The sequence below is a fragment of the Pygocentrus nattereri genome, chromosome 11, assembly GCF_015220715.1.
Source record: "Pygocentrus nattereri isolate fPygNat1 chromosome 11, fPygNat1.pri, whole genome shotgun sequence".
In the NCBI taxonomy this organism is placed as follows: domain Eukaryota; kingdom Metazoa; phylum Chordata; class Actinopteri; order Characiformes; family Serrasalmidae; genus Pygocentrus; species Pygocentrus nattereri.
Window position 1 is genome coordinate 18,053,138 of NC_051221.1, and position 23,905 is coordinate 18,077,042.

Here is a 23,905-nt window from a genome sequence, read left to right on the forward strand (position 1 = left end):
CTCACTATTATAATGTATCAGCGGTTTAACTTTGATCAGAAACTGCGCTGCAGAAGTATTATTAAGATGTAGTTTTTTATAGTGACTCAAAGCGTCGCTGTTCACCAGCGAAGATATTTGAAGATTCGCATCTCTCTCCACCCGAATCATGATGTCACGATTGGAGACGTAAATTCGGCTTTTTATGTGAGCTCGTTAACCGCGTATGGCTATCTGAGCTATAGTGTATCTGCTTCACTAGCCTTTCATGATTCAAATTTCAGTTTACACGTGGTTATATGGCTACTTTGATCAAATGAACGCACGTTTCGCTATGGATTTCAGACGCTCCTCGTTTACTCGGCTGGTGTGGGGCTTTTGTTCCTTTGGACTCATGGCGCATTTTGTTTACGGAGACATCAGCTATTCCTTTCCGGAGGAGATGAAACACGGATCTGTGATTGGAAATATTGCCAAAGATCTGGGGCTCGATGTGAAAAGGCTATCCACTCGTAAGGCTCGTATTGATACTGAAGGTAACCGAAAACGCTATTGCAACGTTAATTTGGATACTGGAGAACTGACTGTAGCAGGAAGGATTGACAGAGAGGGGCTTTGTGGAAAAAAGGCAACATGCCTTATAAAACAGGACTTTATGCTGGAAAATCCTTTGGAATTACATCGTATCAGTTTGCATGTTCAAGACATTAATGATAACTCCCCAAATTTTGAGAAAGATGTTATCAAAATAGAGATAAGAGAATCGACCTTTAAAGGTGCTCGATTTTTATTGGAGGAGGCTCACGATGCGGATATTGGGGAGAATGCAGTTCAGACGTACATCTTGCAAAGTAATTCCCACTTTGTTTTATCTGTAAACACAAATGACATCGGAGGAAAATACAGTGAGCTGATATTAAACAAAGAACTGGACCGTGAACAGCAGACGGAGGTATCATTGATTCTCACTGCAGTTGATGGTGGGACTCCACCGAGATCAGGTACTGTAGCCATTCACGTCACTGTACTGGATGCTAATGATAATGCTCCAGTGTTTAGTCAGTCTGTTTATAAGGTCAGTCTGCCTGAAAATTCTCCTTTAGACACTGTAGTGGCTACTGTGAGCGCTTCTGATGCAGATGAAGGACAGAATGGGGAGGTAATTTATGCGTTTGGTCACATTTCAGACGAAGATAAAAGATTATTCTCACTAGACCCTAAAACAGGAGCAATTGCAATAATTGCTCAAGTAGATTATGAGGAAGAATCTGCATTTGAACTGAGAGTACTGGCTAAAGATGCATCTGGATTGACTTCATATTCTACAGTAGTAATTGAAATTACTGATGTAAATGATAATGAACCAATCATAGTCATAAAGTCTTTGAATAGTCCAGTTCCTGAGAATGCTTTGCCTGGTACAGAGGTGGCCATCATTAATGTTCAGGACAGAGACTCTGAGAAAAACCAACAGGTTCACTGTTCACTTCAGCAAAATGTTCCATTTAAACTTGTTCCATCAATTAAAAATTATTATTCTCTGGTGACAACAGGTGAATTAGATCGAGAGCTCGTATCTGATTATAACATTACAATCACTGCTACTGATGAAGGCTCTCCACCTTTGTCCTCCTCTAAATCTGTTCATTTATCAGTAGCTGATGTGAATGACAATCCACCTGTATTTGAGGAGCAGGTTTACAGCGCTCATGTGAAAGAAAATAACAAACCAGGCTCCTCTGTTTGTACAGTAGCAGCAACAGACCCGGACTGGAGACAGAATGGCACTGTAGTTTATTCTCTTCTACCTTCTGATGTCAGTGGTGCTCCAGTGTCCTCATTTGTATCCATTCATGGAGACACAGGTGTTATCCATGCAGTGAGGTCTTTTGATTATGAGCAGTTTAAAAGTTTCAAAGTGCTCGTCTTAGCCAGAGACAACGGTTCTCCTCCCCTCAGCAGTAACGTGACTGTGAGCATCTTCATAAGCGATGAGAATGATAACTCTCCACAAATCTTATACCCCTCTCCGGAAGGAAACTCCTTCATGACTGAGATGGTGCCCAAAGCTGCCCAGTCTGGCTCTCTTGTGTCCAAGGTGATCGCAGTGGATGCGGACTCTGGTCAAAACGCATGGCTTTCTTATCACATAGTGAAAGCGACTGATCCGGGACTTTTCACTATTGGTGAGTACAGTGGAGAAATCAGGACACAGCGGGACATTTCTGCATCTGACAGTACAAAGCAGAATCTCATTGTTTCAGTCAAAGATAACGGACAGTCTTCACTTTCTGCAACCTGCGCCGTCTATTTACTCATTTCTGATAACCTGGCTGAGGTTCCTGAACTGAAAGACATGTCTTATGATGAGAGCAGCTCCAAACTGACTTTTTATTTGATCATCGCGCTGGTGTCCGTCTCCACTTTCTTCCTCACCTTCATCATCATCATCCTGGCCGTGAGGTTTTGTCAGAGGAAGAAGCCCAGACTGCTGTTTGATGCAGCTGTGGCCATTCCCAGCGCGTACCTCCCTCCTAATTACGCAGAGGTGGAGGGAGCGGGAACTCTCCGCAGCACTTACAATTACGATGCGTATCTGACCACAGGATCACGAACGAGTGACTTTAAGTTCGTCACTTGTTACAATGAGGGGACACTGCCTGCTGAGCAAATTCTGAAAAAGGCACCTTCTCTTCTTACTGAACTTGAGCATGTTGGTGACATTACTGCTGATACTGAGGTGAGAATATTCTCTCATTCCATGTTGTAGATTTCTCAAATTCTGGAACTGAGTTTGTGGAAAGTTAATCTTTATATATTGTATTACTCATGCAAACTCCATTGTAGTTGCATACAAAATGCTTTCAGTGAAAATCCTTCAGTTCATATGTGTTATAACTAATGTTTTAAGTGTTTTAAATTTGAGTATGCAAAAAAATTTGGTATCCCTTAAGTAAATATCCTCTGTGTCTGCTACTGAATTTTCAGCCAAATTATTATTATTTTGTTTTGTTTTACATTTGGGTTTACGTGGATGGATTATCCTGAACACCTGTCAAAGCCACTTTGAGGCTTTTGTTGAGAAGATAGAAATGGCACTGAAGAACATTTTTCAGAATTCTTTGGCATGTTTTTTAAGTGTTAAAAATAGTAAGATATTAACACTTTCTATAAACAACATATTATAAATAATGTAAATACTGTAAATGTTTATATGACATGAATGTTTAAAAAATACATTATACATTATAGCTGTATTAATATGCATTACAAATTGTCAATATTTTGTATGTAGCAGTGTTCACAATACACTGCTTTTGGTGCTAAAGAAATTCCAGATTTCACAGTGCATTTTGGATAAGAACCTTATGAATAAACATTTCTTTAGTCTAATGTTTCTCACTTAACTAATCAATACAACTTTGAATTGAAACTTGAATTTGTATGATTAATTTGTAATACAAGTCTATACAGTATGAAATATGCACATCCTATCACTTAAAGCTTGTAAATGCATGCTACAATATATAACTGACTGTAAGCTATTATTCTGTTAGAGAAACCTTTCAAAAAATAGAGCTCAATTGTTACTGCAAAATTTGCTAGTCCTCATTTGGTCCTTCATCAGTGACCTGTTTCTCACCAAAGATTCTGTTGGCAGAGTCTTATTGGCTGGTAAACTAATTTCAGCTTTAACAATATTAGTAATGTAACTGTGTCTGATCCACTATGTTCAGCAAATATACTATCATACTACAATGTCAGCATCACTACAGTGCTGCGAATGACCCACCACCCAAATAATATCTGCTCAGTGGTGCTCAGGAGGGGGGTCCTGACCAATTATTGATAGGGAAAAGCAATAAAATAATTCATGCAGAACAATAGGTAGACTAAACTATGTAATTGTAAAACTACACCATGCACCTTTTTTTTTAAGTAGAGCTGATGAAATGGACAGTGAGTATAGATAAAATAAAAAGACTACCAAATAAAATGTATGAGTATACTCATTAGCTGCATGGTCAAACCTATTTGTAAACATATCAACAGCTTTGTGAAAACAAAAATATGAAAATAAATAAATTCATTAAATTCATTAAATAAATTAGTGGGAAACAGAATCTTAGTTGATGATGAACACAACACGATATCATATATTTTTTAGATTGCGAAAGACCCCCCCCCCCCCCAACAACAACAAAAAAAAAAATGCACATATAGTGACAAAATGATTGAACCATTTTGACAACAAAAGGCATCCTTAAATAGAAAACCACCATTATTTAGTTTAATTTTGTAAACCATTTTTTTTAAAAACCTAAAACCTGCTAAATTACAACTGCACAAGGCAGCATAAAAAGATTGATCTTTTTCTTGTTTCATCTATCTTTTTTCAATAGTTCTTTCAGTTTTCCTTTTACAAATGTGTGCATGTGTATTTGCTATTTCTGAGACCTTTGTACCCTCTGATTACATGTTTATTAACTATTTGCCTGCATATAACAAGCCAAGTATTCTGCAGTTGATGTTGAAACTGCATGTATATTATTTGGTCTCTGGGTGACGCTCTTCTAGTGCAGAACCAGATCAGCAGAGTGCCCTCATTCCCTGCTTACATTAGTGTTGCACAGAGAGAGTGAAGGGCGGGGGATGTGTGTTAGTGCTGGGAGCAGAGAGAGAGAGAGAGAGAGAGAGAGAGAGTGAGAGAGAGACGAAGAGAAAAATCTAAGCCGACAGTATCAGGCTTCACAGCGTAGGCTCTGCTCCATTTTTGAACAGACTCTGAACAGCAAGATCAACGCAGAATGTTCACACATCTTCGTTATTTTTGCATATTAGGATTCAAATATAACTTTTTGTTTTTTGTATAAAATGTTTTTCCGGCCAAGACACGTTTTTTGTTTAAGAGCGCGATGTGTAAAGACGCTTGTTGTGCTGCATATTTCTATCTGTGCCATTCTGTTTGGTGGCACACTCGGTGAAGTGCGCTACTCAGTTCCAGAAGAAATGCATCGGGGCTCGGTGATTGGAAACCTAGCACATGATTTGGGGCTTAATGTGGATGAGCTGATTCAACGCAATGCACGGGTTGTGGCGGAGGGAAGCCGGCAGTTCTGTGAGCTAAGTACAGAGACAGGCTCTCTCTTGGTCAGTGAGCGGATGGATCGAGAAGAGCTATGTGCACAGATTGAGGTATGCATTGTGCAGTTTCAACTGCTACTTGAGAACCCACTCAAAGTGTACAGCCTTGTACTGGATATACAAGACATCAACGACAACAGTCCTTTCTTTGATAATGGACAAATTGAGCTGGAGCTTTTGGAGTCGACAGTTCTGGGGAGACGCTTTCCACTGGAGAGTGCACGAGATCCTGATATGGGTGCTAATTCAGTTCAGCACTACCGACTAAGCGAAAATGATTATTTTGCTTTGGAAATGAACACTCATGTGAATGCAAATGCATACCCTGAACTGGTTCTTAAAAAGCCACTTGATCGTGAAAGCCAGGTGGATCACTTCTTGACTATCAGTGGAGTGGATGGGGGTCATCCACCTCTTTCTGGTACAGCTTCCATTCACATTCATGTGCTGGATGCAAATGACAATGTCCCAGTTTTCAGCCAAAGAGTTTACAAAGCCTACGTACATGAAAACTCTGACCGAGGTACGGTGTTGGCAAAGTTAAATGCGACAGATTTGGATAGTGGACTTTATGGCACAATCAGCTACTCCTTCAGTCACGTGCCTGATAAGACCAGAGGTGTTGTTGAGATTGATCCTGTGACTGGTGAAGTGAGGGTAACAGGGGCAATCGATTATGAAGAGGCGAGTACACATGAACTGGACATTCAAGCCAAAGATGGAGGAGGACAGTCATCACACTGTAAACTTATTATAGAAGTTACTGACCTCAATGACAATGCACCTGTGATAGAGATCAAGTCCTCATCTCCTTCTGTCTCTGAGGATGCTTCACCTGGGACCATGGTTGCTTTGCTCAATGTTTACGATCTGGACACTGGTGCTAGTGGACGGGTAACATGTGACATTACTGATAATGCGCCATTCAAACTTATATCAGAAGTGAAGAATTACTTTATGCTTGTGACTGATGGTGTTTTAGATCGAGAAAAGCATTCTTATTATAACATAACAGTGACTGCTGTGGATGCAGGTACACCTCCTATGTTCAGCAGTAACATTGTCTCTATAATGGTGGCAGACATTAATGACAACCCTCCTGTCTTTACTCAAAGTGAACACACCATTGAGGTGCCTGAAAACAGAGCTCAAGGCTTGCTGGTGATCAGAGTGAGGGCTGAGGATGCAGATGCTGGGCAAAATGCTCAAGTTCAGTACTCATTAGCAGAGAATGCAGTCTCTTACTTCTCAATTAATGCAGAGACAGGAGAGATCTTCACTTTGCGCCCTTTTGATTATGAGGTTTCAAGCCATTTCTGGATACGTGTCATGGCGCGAGATGGGGGAAGCCCTACCTTTACCAGCACTTGCACTGTTAGAGTTTTTATCAGAGATGAAAATGACAATGCACCTGTCATCCTTTACCCAGTTCAGTCTAGTGGATACGTTGCAGATGACATAGTGCCCTTGGCTGCTCCTAAAGGTTATCTAGTCACTAAAGTGGTGGCTGTCGATGCAGATGCGGGGCACAATGCCTGGTTGTCTTATCATATAATAAAAGCTACACAGCCTAATTTATTCTCCATTGGGTTACACTGTGGAGAAATAAGGACACTCAGACCATTTGTAGATGATGATGAACCGAAACAAATTTTGGTGGTTGCTGTAAGAGATAATGGAGCTGAGTCTCTGTCTGCCACAGCCATTGTGAATATTGCCATTGGTGAGGGCCTGCCTGTTATAGACGAGCTTTCTGCCTTTGGCTTGGATGAGTCACGGGTGAGAGATGATTTTACGTTGTATTTAATAATCGCTCTGGCTGGGGTGTCCATTCTTTTTCTCATTCTTATCACTATAGTAGTTTACATGAGGTTCTGTAGACACAACTACATGCACCGCACCTCTGCAAAGCTGCCTGTTTTCCCCCCAACCTATGGACCACCAGGCTATTTTGATGTTAGTCGATGTGGTACACTGCAGAATGATGATAGGTACAGTTCGTTTTTAACAACAGGATCATGGAGAGGTGATTTTAGATTTGGCTCAGAAGCTTTTGATTATGATACACTGAGGAAGAGTGGGACGATGGTGCGTGTGAGTGGAAACAAAGCCAATATAAAAGTGGGATCACGTGCACATCTTTCAGTGACACGGTGAATTCAGTCCAAATGTTAGAGTGAATTTATGAACAGAAAGAGCAAAACATGAAATTAGATTATGGAATTAATGAATCACTTTGTTTTAACCGAATTCTTATTCTTAAAACTAATATCTGCATTAGCATGTATAACAATTTCTGTTGTAACTGTTGATTCTTGGAGTTCAATAATTTACTATAGTGATGCATTTGACTTATGTGCGATATTAATTTGAACTCCATCGTGTATTTGTTGTATTTTAATTGAAGTTGAGGAAAGGGTACTTGAAGTTAACACTGTGAAATATGGATGTGTTCTCATTATTTATTTGTCTCATTATTTATGAATCATGTAACTTGCCTAAAGTAGTGCATACATTTTAGGCCAAATTAATATATGAAGCTGGGCATTTTCTGTATATTCTCCTTAACTGTCTAGCGGCATTTGTTTTTTACTGTACTTGTTTCCCCCCTCTCTCTCTCTCTCTCTCTCTCTCTCTCTCTCTCTCTCTCTCTCTCTCTCTCTCTCTCTCTCTCTCTCTCTCTCTCTCTCTCGCGCTCGCTCTCTCTCTCTCTCTCTCTCTCTCACTCTCACTCTCTCTCTCTCTCTCTCGCTCTCTCGCTCTCTCGCTCTCTCGCGCTCTCTCTCTCTCTCTCTCTCTCTCTCTCTCGCTCTCGCTCTCTCTCGCTCTCTCTCACTCTCTCTCTCTCTCTCTCTCTCTCTCTCTCTCTCTCTCTCTCTCTCTCTCTCTCTCTCTCTGCCAGGACAAGGGATTAGAGAAAAATGATCAATCTGTTAATCACATGCAGTCCCATTTGTGAAATTATGCAGATGTGTACTCACTTTTACACCTAATCATCTCTCTGCACTTCTTAAACTTCACATGGACCTCAACATTATGCATATTTTTCTCTGTATGGCAGTATCCTAGTCAACATGTGTGCATTATTTAGTTGTATTTGAAAGTAAAAAACAACAAATAAACTCACCGTTTCTGTCTATTTTGGTTCCATATTTCTGTATTTTCTTTAATGAATGTTTTGCTTAAATGCACATTTCTGAAAGCTACTAATTTTATGCTGGAGTTCTGTTTTCAATTTTGAATATTTCCATCTTAAAATTTTAAGAAAGTGTCCAAAAGAAGCCATAATTCATATCATCATTTGAGAGTTGACACACCTGTTTTCTCACCAACTGCCCAAGTATTCTGTGTGAATGTGATGCTGTGATATATTTAATTACAAGTACAGTCCTAAATACTATACAGGCAGTTACAAACAGAAATACAAGTGAATTTTTACTCAGGCTAATCTCTAGTTTCCATGACTTTGTATGGCACTACAGATGATTTAAATGTTGAGTAAGAAAAATACAAAAGGTTGAGTGTTAACATAAACATGTTCTATTTTTAAGCATAGAGCCATTTATAATTTAGTAGCTGTGTGTGTTCTCTGTCTGTGGCAGGAAAGCATGAGTTGATGCATGAAGAATTAAGATATGTTTTTTTGTTTTGTTTTGTTTTTTTTTCCTTTAAATGAATTGGGCTGAAATTGGCAAAGTGTCGAATCTCTGAATTAATTTGTTGTGGAATAAATGTATGCATCATGGTTGATATGTCTAGTATATGACTTTAGTTTAGAGGCTTTTCTTCAGCCATTTGAATGACATCGCCAAGAGCGGCTCTCATGTAGAGAATCAAAATGGAAGGTTTTGATCTTGCCCTTGCCAAAAGTAATTTCCAATAATCTGCTAGACTCTCGCCACTATAAGCCGGTTAGAGGCTTTCACGGACTGTGCAAGCATGAAAATGAAAAGCTTGGTACTAGTAAAGTGTATTGCTTGTTTAATACTCTTTGTAGGCATAATGAAGACTTCCCAGTGGTTCTATTGTCTCTCATCCTACTCAGTTTTCTTCAGTCAAGATCTTCAAATTTCACAATATAGTTTTCTAAATCACTGGTTCCTCACTCATAATAAAACTAAATGTAGAAGGCTTTTTTCTTGCTAGATTAAAGGCAAATGTCATCTTTCAGATGACTCTGGTAGAATTATTGTAGCTTGTGGTACTTGGACTACTGTATTTGATAAGTACTGATATGGACTTAACCAGGCCACAAACTTGGTCTTCAGTAATGCTGCTAGTAAGAGAGACTCACAAATGGATTTCTTTTTGGGCAAATGTGTTGGTTCCTTGCATTTGCTGGTGCATCCTGGAATATAAATATATATGTGAAATGGGACAAGTGTAATTGCTTTTGAATTTGCTTATTATATCTTGGCTTTTTATATCTTTTTTTTTTTCTTTTCTCAGTGAAGTTTAATTTTAAGAGGTCAAGATTATTTTTTTTTAAATGTGCATCATTCACTTAATACACCATCACATGTACCACAGTCCAGTTAAATTTCATTTTATGAAAATTGTATTCAGCATATCAGTCATTGGACATAACATGCTCAAAAGCTCATGTAGAGATGTTTATGATTTCAGGCTTATGTTTTTGTCATGAAACTCTGTCCTTCTAGATGATCTGTGATGTGTTACAGTGCAGCACAGAGATGAAATGGCCTGCCAGCCAGTCACTGTGTACTAATTCTCATGTTAACCCATGTATGCATAAACGATTGCTGTAGGCAGACCTAGTTTTCACTTAACACAGCAACCGCGTGAGAAGGAGGAGGAAGAGGGAGTGTGCAGAATTCTAAGCTGTATTAAACAAAAGGAATCCTAATTCTACTGTGTTTTATTTTATGAATTGTTTACTTATTGTTAAGCATGTAAGTAGGGTGTACAGTAGAGAATACATTATAATGCAGTCTGACAATGAAATACCCCGACAGAGGCAGAACTGTCTATCTCAACACAGGCAACAGCTCTCATAATACCCTTTGAAATATTGATGTGATTAAAATCTCCTCAACAAAACAGCAATGAGTTAAACAGCACTGGAATATCATGATGACATGTAATTGTGACATCACCATGTTCTAAGCCTGTTTCATTTTCTTGTTTTACCATTTTATTTCAGAGGCTGCTACACTTTTGCAATGTAATTGAAATGTGATTGTTTTAGATTTGTTGTATTTTTCTAATTATGCGCCATCTTTTTTTTCTCTCTTTGTGCTGTTTATTGCCTGATGAATGAAAATGGACCTGTCCTCAAACAGGTAAGAGACAATTTCATTCTATAACTTTACACTTGAATTTTTATGCTGAATCACAAATTTCTAAAGCAGTGGTCTCCAGCCCTGGAGAGCTACCTTCCTGCAGAGTTTAACTCTAACCTGTTAACTCTAACCTAAGTTGCCCTGCCGCTTACTTCACTCTAATACATCTGATCCAGCCAATCAGGGACTTGGCAAGAGGCTGATTAGCTGGAGCAGGTGTGGCAAATTGAGGTTGGAACTAGGATGTCCAGGAAGGTAGCTCTCAAGGACCAGGGTTGGAGACCACTGTTTTAGAGATGCATTACACATGTTCAAGCTTCATATAGAGGTAGGCATGGGTTATTTATGTAAACTATGTCACAATACACAATACTGAGTATATCATGGGTATTGTCAGTATATCTAGAACACTGAACAACTGCATGTGTCATAACAGTGGCAGATGTAGACCAATTTGAAAGTAATATCTATGCACAAACTGCTTAGTAGCTTTTATTCCTCCCTTCTTAAATAGTTTATTTTTACAAATCCATACACTTAGTTTATTTTTACAAATCCATACACTCATCTCTTTTAACCCCTTAAATGGTCAAGTTTTATTACACACTCTAATAACATAAGATATTTTTATGTTATAGAAGTGTGCCAATTAGCATTGAAGTGTCTGTAGTTTCTGAATAAGCCTTAGTACGTAATAAGCCTGGGATTTTAAGTGGTTAAATCAGGCATTGCTATATTTCTGGTGTATTTTGTTAATTTTAGTTTTTAGCAAACCTCATAAAATTAAATGATACATTGTGTATTGTGAAAATATTTCATTGTGATGTCTTATGGTGAGATGTACTTGTCATTTTCCCTACCCTTTATTTACAAGCATATTTTCTTGTGATTTAAAATGCAAAGGTAAAGCATACTTTGTTGAGCATACACAGCTGTACAGCAACATCTGACACATCCTTTGCTACAACATGGATAACATTTTTCACATATTTTAACAATGGGTGCATGATCCTTCATTTTATAAAAATAAATTTTCAAAGGTAGGTACTCATTCATTTGGACATCACTGAAAACATACCTGGTGTAGAAAGATAGACAACATTACAGATGCAAGATAAGATTAATTTTGAATGAATTTCATCCATAGACATGTTCTGGAAAGTGATGAATATCAGTATGGGTAATTATTTTAAAAAAACATTTAAAAATTATTAAAATTGTGTAAAAAAAGTGGTTTGCTTTACAAACTAGTAAAAACAATGAACCAAACAAATAAATAAATAAAATATATGAAAACCACAATCTAAATAGATTTTCCCTGATTCGGTAATACTCTTCTTGATGTTTGGTATCTTTGAGAGGTTCAAAGCCGAAACATTGGTATTTATACAATGGTTACAAAGTAAGTCACTGAATATGCCTAAAAAGTTGAGTATCATAAATAAGTAGTTGATAGTGCTAAATTAAAAGCAGTATACTGTTAGACCAGCCAAAATTGAGAAACTTCATTTAACAACATAACTCTGCTCCACTGTAACAGATTAAAAAAAAAAAAAACTCTATATTTTGAAATATTAGCAAAGTATGTACATCATAACACTATGTTAAGTGATTGCCCATTGCTTCATCTGCCGGGCATCTTCAGACAAACACCTAGAGGACAATGTGTAACGCTCAGAAGCGGCTGAGAAGCATAGTCCCACAGAATGAGATTGTAATATCTTGACAAAAAGCACAAATACTTTTTGGCCAGTATAGCTCTGATGTGGTCAACCAATTTGTGAAAACAATATCAATGTGCTGTCGTCTGTAGAGCAACAGCCTTGCAAAAAAAAATAAAAATCATGGTCCATTAATTTCATTTCAAAAGGTGAAATTGATAGGTCAGTTGGTTTTTGAAGACTATTAAAAATTTTAACTAGTTAGCAGGACAGAGTTGTGTCCAGATATATCCTACAGTTATGCTTGCATCCCATCCAAGTTAGGCAATAACAGTTATTCCAGCTTCCAGTGTCAAAAAACATACCAAACAATGCACCTTATTGACATTTGCAAGTATATTTTGAACCTGGCATTCTTTTTCTGAGCACGCTGAGGCTTTCAAAAATGTTTGATAGCTTCTATGTATGCTTCTATTGTATCACAACATTGATGTACTGTTACTGTATATGTGTGTGAACCATGTACTGTGCAGCAGTTGAACTGTGATTAGACTGTACAGTTACTCCATCTTGTGGTAGTTAAGCAGAGCAAGAAAATATCTGGGGTTTGTCAGTGGTGTGTGTGTTGGTCCCTGCGTTATCTCTCCATGCTGCCGCAGTATGTCAGTATGCTTTTATGTCTGGGCTTGTTAGCCTACTTTCACTGCCATTAAAATGCATTACAGCTCACACACACACACACATGCACCTGCTGAATAATGCATATTCACAGCACTGTGTGCACTTTGTTTGCAGCATTATTAAATGCTAAGCCTTAGATTGCATTGCTGTAAATGGCACAGTTACCAGTGCTTTTAAAATTATTTGTTTGACACACCTTTGAGTGACCACGCAAATGAAATTGCAAGGGAAAAAAGTGCATTCACTGCGGTTATCTGTCCCTTCAGCTAGAAGACATGTAAGGCCGTCAACTACTTTTTTTTTTTTTTTTTTTTATAACATATTTTGAGTCATGAAGCTCCTGATTTGAGTCTTGCCAGACTGCATACATGTGGATTTTCAGTTTCAGCTGGTTCATATGTCACTAGTGTGAATAAACCTGATTCCTGATAAGTTCCGCATGTACTTATTTTTGAGATCATTAATATTACATGCACAATCCACCATGCAGAGTGTAATTAACCTTCATGTTTTGTTGATTGTTTTTCTTCCTCATCTTATTTCCCTTTGTTTTCTTTCTTTTAATCTAAATACAACCCAGTAGATAGATAAAGGGCAACTTAGCCCCATCTTTTGCCACAAAATAAATGAGCATTTGAGAAAGGTTAAATCCATAAATGATCATAAACATTATCATAACACTAAATGATTAATACATAAGCAAACATCTATTTATACATTCTGTGTTTCTATATACAAAACAGAGAGAGAGATAGAAAAAGCTAGGGGAAAAAAGGAGAAATTGTAAAGATATGTCTATACATGCATAAGTGTGAAAATGTTTGAGTGAAGTTCAGAGCCCTCACCACCAGTCAGAGAATCAGTGTATGAATTCCCATAACATTTAACCGTGATCTATGGGTAGGGAGACCTCAAACAAACGCCAGTAAGTACTAATCCTTTGTTTAACTCCATACGATGGTCATCACATGACGTTTGTTTTAGAAAACACGTTTCTGATCAGTTCATTGTATTGTTGTTCAGCGTGGACTTGCTCAGCTGTCCTACTACACATGAACTGTGAGCGGTGCTGTTGCCTACAGAGACGATGCTCGTTGCATGGTACTGTGATGCTCTTTTTTTTTTTTTTTTTTTTTTTTTTGCTTTTCTGCTTCTAGAATGCTTTGCGTCATAAAGGATCCAGGGAGAGCGGACACAGAGCGCGTTTAATGTCGAGTGCGTGAATATTTTCTGGAACGTCGATCTTCAGTTTTATGTTGCAAATATTTAAAGATAAGTGTCGCACCCTTTACATGAGGATTACACAGCGGATACGATGCGGAATATCGAAAGAGCGAACGCCCTGGTGTCAAGCCAGTCTTTGAATTTGCAAACAAGGATCTCTATTCTTCTTTTTTGTCTGCTGGGCACCGTGGGCGGCCAAATCCGCTATTCCATCCCAGAAGAGATGAAACCTGGCTTGTTTGTTGGGGATATCGCGAAAGATCTGGGACTGGATGTGAAAAGGTTGGTGTCGGGCAAGGCGCGTCTGGTCATCGATGGCAGTAAGCAGTACGTGGAGCTAAACCGTAACAAAGGACATTTGGTAGTGAAAGAAAGGATAGACAGGGAGCAGCTTTGTGGTCAGAAATCTCCGTGTAGCTTCGGTCTAGAAATTTTGCTAGAAAATCCTCTCGAGTTCTTTTCCGTTACTGTTGAAATTCAAGATATTAATGATCACGCACCAGCTTTTTCCAAAAAAGAAATTAACCTGGAAACCAGCGAATCTGCACCGATAGGCACCATTTTCCATCTCGATGCAGCGCATGATCCCGATGTTGGTTTGAATTCTCTTCAAAGTTACAGTTTAAAACCTACGGATAATTTTTCGCTGAAGCAACACAGTCGAAATGACGGTAGCAGATACGCAGAAATGGTGTTGCAGACGCCGCTAGACCGGGAGAAACACAAAGAGCACGTACTCGTGCTAACGGCTGTAGATGGCGGAGATCCACCTCGGTCTGGAACCGTGAAAGTGCACATTACTGTGCTAGATGCAAACGATAATGTGCCTGTGTTCACAGAATCTTTGTATAAAGCCAGTGTGTTGGAGAATACGCCAATAGGTCTGCTGATTACTAAAATTAGTGCAACGGACGAGGATGAAGGGAATAATGGAAATGTGTCGTATTCATTCACAAATATGGAGGATGTACCGCAGGTTTTCGAGATGGATGCGCGAACTGGTGAAATCAGACTCGCTGGTATTCTAGACTACGAAACGACTCAACATTATGAAATGAATTTGCAAGCGAAAGACTCCGGAGGTCTCGCGGGTACTAGTAAACTGGTTATAGATGTTGTGGATGTAAATGATAATGCTCCCGTCATTACCATGACATCTTCCTCAGGTAAAATCCAAGAGGACTCTCCTCCGGGTACTGTCGTGGCTTTGATAAGTGTGCAGGATTTAGACTCGGGTAAAAACGGCCAGGTTCATTTGAATATTGACTCAAATATCCCATTTTCGATAAAACCATCGCCGCGGAAATATTACACCTTGGTGACTGATGCGCTATTAGATCGAGAAAAAGTTTCCATTTTTAACCTGACGTTGACGGCCTCCGACGACGGCTCTCCATCTTTGTCTAGCAAGAAAACAGTATTTCTAGAAATCACAGATATCAACGATAACGCGCCATTGTTTAGTAAAGGTGAGTACAGAGCGCAGATCATGGAAAATAACTCTCCTGGTGTTTCAGTGCTCACACTCCAAGCAACCGATGCAGATAAAGGACAAAATGCACGCATTGCTTATCTCATAGATGGCGAGGTTAGCGGGTCGTCTGCGTCGACGTATTTCTCTATTAATTCTGATAATGGTGTGCTTTACGCTGTACGATCATTTGACTACGAACAGATGAAAGAGTTTAAAATACAGGTGCGAGCTCAGGATGGGGGGTCGCCGCCTCTCAGCAGTAACGCGACTGTCGTCATAAACGTTCAGGACCAGAACGACAACGCACCTCAGGTTCTGTACCCAGTCCAGACTGGGGGCTCTGGTGTAGCTGAAATGGTGCCTCGTTCAGCAGATGTGGGCTATCTCGTGACTAAAGTGGTGGCTGTTGATGTGGACTCTGGACAGAACGCCTGGCTCTCATATAAACTGCAGAAAGCCACAGACAGGGCGCTGTTTGAAGTGGGCGCACAGAATGGAGAAATAAGAACTGTGCGCCAAGTGACCGATAAAGATGCCGTGAAGCAGAAGCTCACTGTTGTAGTGGAGGACAACGGGCAGCCCTCTCGTTCAGCTACGGTCAATATTAACGTGGCGGTGGCGGACAGTTTCCCTGAAGTGCTCTCGGAGTTCACTGACTTTACGCACGACAAGGATTACAACGATAACCTGACTTTCTATCTAGTCCTGGCCTTGGCTGTAGTTTCATTTCTCTTCGTCACGTGTTTAGTAATCATAATATCAGTCAAAATCTACAGATGGAGACAATCTCGCATGTATTACCAGTCTAGTCTCCCGATTATTCCCTACTATCCACCGCGTTATGCTGACTCTGTTGGCACCGGAACCCTCCAACATGTTTATAATTACGAGGTCTACAGAACCACTGATTCCAGAAAAAGTGATGTTAAATGTGTAGCACCGAGCAGACAGAGTTTAATGAGCGTTGATGCAGCTGGAACAGAAACTCTTCCCAAGGAGGCGCGATACACTGACGGCGCTGAATCAAGCAGCACACTGGTGAGTTATAAACAATGAACACTAATATATACCCAATTTAATCATTGTGGTAATAGTGCAGTGTTTATCTGTGCATTGAATATTACCGTACTTTTACTCCTTCCTTCAGAAGTCTGTTTTTCCCGTGGTGCTGTCCACGGTGCTGAAATAGTTATCGAGGTGTCGTTGCAATGTACCACAACACGGACACTGTTCATACACAGACACGCAGAAAATCGCCAGTGAGTAGTAGAATGTAAGATAGTAGGTTGAAGTTTAATTTCTATATTTTAATAATTTGATTGCTTGTTAGAATCTCAGCTGATGGTGGAATTAAGTCCCTTATCCTAGTTTTTTCCGTAGTAAGCGCCTCCTTACGTAGAAACCGGAGGCACAATGGACTGTGGAGCTGTTGTTCAGTTACGAGGCATCCAAATCTGTTGTTTTTAGTAACTGCAAATTCGACCCTTTAGTCAGCACCTGCTGATAGTGGACAACAAGAACAGTGTTCAGTGACAAAAACCGTCTTGGATGAATCAAACACAGCACCGGAGATTGTTAGTTGGAAGTATTTTCAGTGTTGTAATTGTGAAACATTAATGTGAACTCACTTTAAGTTGTATTGATTTTGTTTTGGCTCTATATGGACCCATTACGTTGTTGTAGGGAAACATTTTAGCACTTTTAGTCCACCATTTGTCATTAGCAAAACTAAGAAAGACTTTGATTTTGCAATAATAATAATAATAATAATAATAATAATAATAATAATCTCTTTATTTTCGTTCTTTCTGATCTTTTACATACGTAATTATCACTAAAGCCACTTGGTGTTATGCTACTACTATATTATTATTATTATTATTATTATTATTATTATTATTATTATTATTATTATTATTATTGGATTATGAGGAGTATCAGGCATAGTATTATTTAACGATAGTGGACTCACCACCATTGAATAACTTGTATGTAAAACACAGTTTCATTTTGTTTTTGGTTGATTAGTTACGGTTTCTGTTTATCAATGAAACTCTTCTTTCTTAATTACTTGTTTGTTCGTTTTGTTTGATTTGTCAGTTGTTGATTTATTTGTTTTTGTTGTTCGTTCGTTTTTCCACTTGATGCTATGAGTTGTGACTCTGTCATCCCACATTCACATTTCTTTACTTTCGTGTGGCTGGCAGCGGAGTCTTGCCTTTGTAAGACTGTGATAAACTTTTGTCTGGAGCTTTAAATATTTCATGTGGAGCGGTATGTCCTGCTTTGGACTCTGAGCGCCGCTGTTGATCCAGGATTTTCTTTTTCCTCTGTAATCTGTGAACGCTGGCCCCTCCTATGTCTTTCTGTAAGCCAGACCCTTCCCCTTTGTATGAAGAAGAGCGATGGAGAGGAGAGAGAGACGTTTACGGGCTGCTTAAAAGTCGAAACTGCGCTAATCGTTTGGGAATAACCAGGAAAAAAGAATATTTTTGAGTTCGTGGATTGTTGAAACCGGTCGTCTCTCTGGAATTTAATCATGGCTTCCCAGATGCGTTTCTCACCGCTAAAATGTCGCGGGTGTGGACTGGATGCTTTTCTGTTTGTCGTTTTGTCCTGTTCTTTCGTTGCTGGGCAAATCCGTTACTCTGTTCCGGAGGAGATGAAGAAAGGATCGCTGATAGGTAATGTAGCACAAGATCTGGGGCTCGATTTAAAAAGGCTCCGGACGGGCCGAGCCCATATAGTGGCTGGAGAAAACACACAGTACGCAGAGCTAAAAATAGACAAAGGGATTCTGGTCATGAAGGAGAGAATAGACCGAGAGCAACTCTGTGGCGATATCACGCCATGCAGCTTTAGTTTTGAGATTATTTTAGAGAACCCGATAGAGCTACACCGTGTTATCGTGGAGATAACTGATGTGAATGATCACTCACCCACATTTCAGAATGACGATCTCAAATTTGAAATCAGCGAATCTGCTGTCCCTGGCTCGCGCTTTGTGCTGGAGAGCGCCGACGACCCGGATGTCGGCTTGAATGCTCTGCAGAGATATTTTCTGACCCCAAATGATTATTTTGTTTTAAAGGAGCATGCCAACCCGGACGGTACTAAATTTGCAGAAATGGTGATACAAAAGGTTTTAGACAGAGAGGAACATCCTTACTTATCCCTGAAGCTGATCGCTGTAGATGGCGGGGATCCTCAGAGGTCTGGCACTGTTAACATTGATGTTACTGTGTTAGATGTGAATGACAACGTCCCCGTTTTTAACCAGACAGAATACAGGGCTTCGGTGATAGAGAACGCACTTAAAGGCACGTACGTCACAACCGTGAATGCAACTGATACTGACAGCGGGTCAAATGGAAAGATTACATATTATTTTTCTAAGCTTAAAGGAAACGCTGCTGACATGTTCAGTATTGACGAAAACTCGGGACTCGTTTCGGTTCTTGGCCAGATTGATTATGAAAAAGACAAAAGGTATGAAATCAGAGTCGAGGCTAAAGATCAAGGAGGACTAACTGACTCCAGTAAGATAATAATTGAGGTTATAGATGTTAACGATAACGCACCCGTTATTAGCGTCATGTCTTTTAGCAGTACTATATCAGAGGATGCTCCTCCCGGCACAACGGTAGCAGTAATCAAAATTAAAGATTATGACTCGGATGATAATGGACGTGTGACCTGCTCAATAAACGAAGGAATGCCTTTTCAAATAAGATCCTCTCTATCGGACTATTATAACTTAATCACTGACGTTTATTTTGATCGTGAAACTGTGGCAGAATATAACATCACTATAATAGCCATTGATTCCGGTTCACCTCCTCTTTCCAGCTCTGCCACTTTACGCCTCTCTCTATCAGACGTTAATGATAACGCGCCTGTATTTGAAAAGCGCACATACTCTGTTTATGTCTCAGAAAATAACTCTCCTGGGTTGTCTCTTTTTACAGTCAGTGCTAGAGACTCGGACTGGCATCAAAATGCACGAGTCTCTTACTTTCTATCGGAACAACAAATTGGTGGAGCACCTGTGTCCTCTTTAGTGTCCATTAACGCCGAAACCGGGGTTTTACATGCAGTGCGTTCATTTGACTACGAGCAGGTTAAAAAGTTCTCGTTCATCATTAAAGCTCAAGATGGAGGTTCCCCTCCCTTAAGTAGCAATGCCACAATAACCGTTTTAATTAAAGATGAGAACGACAACGCGCCTCAGGTTCTGTACCCAGTCCAGACTGGGGGCTCTGGTGTGGCTGAAATGGTGCCTCGCTCAGCAGATGTGGGCTATCTTGTGAGTAAAGTGGTGGCTGTTGATGTGGACTCTGGACAGAACGCCTGGCTCTCATATAAACTGCAGAAAGCCACAGACAGGGCGCTGTTTGAAGTGGGCGCACAGAATGGAGAAATAAGAACTGTGCGCCAAGTGACCGATAAAGATGCCGTGAAGCAGAAGCTCACTGTTGTAGTGGAGGACAACGGGCAGCCCTCTCGTTCAGCTACGGTCAATATTAACGTGGCGGTGGCGGACAGTTTCCCTGAAGTGCTCTCGGAGTTCACTGACTTTACGCACGACAAGGACAACGATAACCTTACTTTCTATCTAGTCCTGGCCTTGGCTGTAGTTTCATTTCTCTTCGTCACCTGTTTAGTAGTCATAATATCAGTTAAAATCTACAGATGGAGGCAGTCTCGTATATTTTATCAGTCCAGTCTCCCAGTGATCCCTTATTATCCACCGCGTTACGCAGATGCTGGAGGCACAGGGACTTTGCGGCACTTGTATAACTACGACGTGTACAGAACTACTGACTCAAGAAAGAGTGACTGTCAATTTGTAAGACCTTGTAGTCAGAATGTATTGGTGGTGGATCCCACTTGTACAGGAACAACACAGCGTCAAATCAGCCAGAAAAGCGTCCTGGATGAAACAGACTCACCTGTGGAGGTTAGTGAAGTATTTCAATAAATATATATATATATATATATATATATATATATATATATATATATATATATATATATATATATTTTTTTTTTTTTTTTTTTTTTTTTTTTCTAAAATAGAAGTACTATATTGTATATTGCTGACAAATTAATTTGTAGTAATGGCTTTAGCACCACAGCAGTGGACAGCGACTTTGTGTGTGTGTGTGTGTGGTTGGGTGGGTGGGTGGGTTGGTGTGGGGTTTTATCTTTTTTATTATTGTTGGAGTCTCTGTCATTTGTAACTTATTGCTTCTGCTGCTTGCTTGTTATGGACTCTGTGTGCCGCTGTTGGTCAACGAAACGTTTTTTGAACCTTGTTTAAACCCATGAGGCTCCTCCTTGTTACTGCGCAGTACGAGAGGAGAGAGAAACGGACATTGCTCACACCATTGTTTAGACGCTCTCGCCTTTTTCTGTCTGCAACAGAAGGACGTCTGTTTATTTGATTTCTCTTTTTTGGCAACTGATCTTGTTTCTTTGCTCTTCCTTTTTTACTGATTTGCAGCTTTTTAGTGTCGTCAAGGAGATTCGTTTGCGAAGCTACGAAGTGGTCCATTGATTAGGCTACGCAATGAGGTGGCAAGTAACATTGTTTCTTATGCAGGTTTTTTCTTATACGATTGACTGTCAAATTCGTTACTCTGTTCCTGAGGAGATGAAAAGGGGCTCACTGATTGGTAACGTAGCGCAAGATCTTGGTTTGGATTTGAAAAGGCTCCAGAGAGGACGAGCGCGCATCGTAACCGAAGGCAGCACTCAGTACGCAGAGCTAAAACCAGACAAAGGGATTCTAGTGGTGAGCGAGAGAATAGACAGAGAGCAGCTTTGTGGAGAGATCACGCCCTGTAGCTTCAGCTTCGAAATCATTCTGGAGAATCCGTTGGAGCTGCATCAGGTGACGGTTGAAATCACTGATATAAATGATAATTCGCCTCTATTTCGAAAGAATCAAATGAGCTTCGAAATCAGCGAGTCGGCGGCGCTTGGCTCACGCTTTGCTTTAGCAACAGCAGAGGACCCGGATGTTGGCATTAACGCCCTGCAAAATTATATCTTGACTAAAAATGACCATTTTCTTATAAAGCAACATTCTAATCCCGATGGCAGTAAATATGCGGAAATGGTGCTGCAGAAGTCTTTAGACCGAGAAGAGCATCCTCAGCTCTCACTAAAGCTGATCGCTGTGGATGGCGGAAATCCACAGAGGTCTGGCACTATTAACATAGAGGTTACGGTGTTAGACGTGAATGATAATGCGCCTGTGTTTAATCAAACCGTGTATAAAGCCACTGTAATGGAAAATGCAGGGATTGGCGCGTATATCACGACAGTTAACGCAACCGATACAGATAGCGGTTGGAATGGTGAAGTATCGTATTCATTTTCCAATCTTAAAGAACATTTAGCCGAAATATTTCATATTGACGGAACTTCTGGCGTTGTTACTGTTGCAGGTAATATTGATTTTGAAAAAGATAAGCGTTACGAAATTAGAGTAGAAGCTAAAGATCAGGGCGGACTGACTGATACCAGTAAGGTGATAATAGAGGTGTCTGATGTGAATGATAACACACCTGTCATTAATATTATGTCTTTTTCGAGCCCTCTGTCTGAGGATTCACCGCTAAGTACCACGATAGCCATAATAAATGTCAAAGACGCCGATTCCGGAAGAAATGGGCAGATCACGTGTACAATAGACAACAGACTCCCTTTTAAAATCAAATCAACTCTTGCCAATTACTACACATTAGTGACAGATGCATTGCTTGACCGAGAGACAAAGGCAGAATATAATATATCTGTAACAGCGACAGACAGTGGCTCACCGCCTCTTTCCACCTCGAAAATGCTGCATCTTAGAGTTTCTGACATTAATGACAACCCACCAGTATTTGATCAGAATGCTTATTATACTACAGTACTGGAAAATAACTCTCCTGGTACGTCAATATACACTGTTCACGCACAAGATCCAGACTCAAATCACAATGCGAGAGTCTCTTATTTTATACCTGAGACACACATCGGTGAAAATCCAGTGTCCTCTTATATATCCATCAACTCTGAAACAGGCATAATGTACGCAGTACGACCATTTGATTATGAACAAGTCAAACAGATCAGATTTACTGTTAAAGCTCAAGATGGAGGCTCCCCACCTCTCAGTAGCAATGCGACACTCAACATTTTAATACAGGACCAGAACGACAACGCGCCTCAGGTTCTGTACCCAGTCCAGACTGGGGGCTCTGTGGTGGCTGAAATGGTGCCTCGTTCAGCAGATGTGGGCTATCTCGTGAGTAAAGTGGTGGCTGTTGATGTGGACTCTGGACAGAACGCCTGGCTCTCATATAAACTGCAGAAAGCCACAGACAGGGCGCTGTTTGAAGTGGGCGCACAGAATGGAGAAATAAGAACTGTGCGCCAAGTGACCGATAAAGATGCTGTGAAGCAGAAGCTCACTGTTGTAGTGGAGGACAACGGGCAGCCCTCTCGTTCAGCTACGGTCAATATTAACGTGGCGGTGGCGGACAGTTTCCCTGAAGTGCTCTCGGAGTTCACTGACTTTACGCACGACAAGGATTACAACGACAACCTGACTTTCTATCTAGTCTTGGCCTTGGCTGTAGTTTCATTCCTCTTTATCGTCTCCATCATCGCCATAATGTCAGTCAAATGCTACAGATGGAGACGTGAGCGGATGTTTTATAAATCAGGTGCCAATCTGCCAGTTATTCCATATTATCCTCCCCTTTACGCAGACGTAGGAGGGACGGGGACTTTACAGCATGTGTATAATTATGAGGTCTGCAGAACGACTGACTCCAGAAAGAGTGATCTGAAATATGCCAGACCTTCCAGTGAGAGCATCATTAGCTTGGACGCCAGTGGAACACAGACTCTGACGTATGCGCAGAGGGAGAAACTGGCCAATGATGGTTCTCATGATCAGGTGAGGTCATTCGTCCACTGACTTCTTGCTTGCTTTATTCATTTATTGATTTATTTCATACAAAATTTGACTCCTCTGCAAACACTAGACTGTCCTAACCCACTCTAGTATTATCTGAGTTATGTGATGAACATATGTTTTATGTTTGGTGTTGTGTTTTTTGTTTTGTTTTGTTTTGTTTTTTGCGGCTACAAAGGAACGGAGAATTGGTCGCTGGCCGTGGTCTTTGAATGAAAAATGTGATCTTATTAGACATTACTTTTAACGACAATCTAAAAACGTAGATCTATTTTTCTAAAGTCTCAGTAGATGTTTAAAAATCACTGTTTTTAATTAAGTATTTATATATATATATATATATATATATATATATATATATATATATATATATATATATATATATATATATATGAATATATATAAAAGACAGAATAGTTACTTGCTTTTAACTGTTAAGTTGAAACAACCATCCTTTTTTCGT

The 23,905-nt window shown here is 39.9% G+C and overlaps 4 protein-coding genes across 12 annotated transcripts in view; all 4 read left to right on the top strand.

Annotated features, from left to right (window-relative positions):
* The window catches only part of LOC108438832 (protocadherin gamma-A11-like), a 159,182-nt gene that overhangs the window by 45,389 nt on the left and 89,888 nt on the right, over positions 1-23,905 (top strand). The window contains exon 1 of one of the 9 annotated variants that reach the window (XM_037543006.1): positions 13,978-16,505. The exons of 7 other annotated variants lie outside the window; for them this stretch is intronic. In XM_037543006.1, coding sequence (XP_037398903.1) covers positions 14,085-16,505 — 2,421 coding nt within the window. In that variant the 5' untranslated portion in view covers positions 13,978-14,084. Of the gene's footprint in view, positions 1-13,977; positions 16,506-18,207; positions 20,428-23,905 lie in introns of those variants that run through there. One more of the 9 variants, XM_037543015.1, reaches the window with a different exon arrangement.
* LOC119264301 (protocadherin beta-16-like) lies at positions 374-2,749 on the top strand. The gene is made up of 2 exons (XM_037542773.1): positions 374-662; positions 1,950-2,749. The coding sequence occupies exons 1-2, from the start codon at positions 374-376 to the stop codon at positions 2,747-2,749; spliced, it is 1,089 nt and encodes a 362-aa protein (XP_037398670.1).
* LOC108438830 (protocadherin beta-15) lies at positions 4,700-7,782 on the top strand. Its single transcript, XM_017716904.2, has one exon. It carries the CDS (start codon positions 4,855-4,857, stop codon positions 7,279-7,281), a length of 2,427 nt encoding a protein of 808 aa, XP_017572393.1. The 5' UTR covers positions 4,700-4,854; the 3' UTR covers positions 7,282-7,782.
* On the top strand, positions 20,830-23,445 carry LOC108438831 (protocadherin gamma-A10-like). The gene has a single exon (XM_017716905.2). The coding sequence runs from the start codon at positions 21,040-21,042 to the stop codon at positions 23,443-23,445; it is 2,406 nt and encodes an 801-aa protein (XP_017572394.2). The 5' UTR covers positions 20,830-21,039.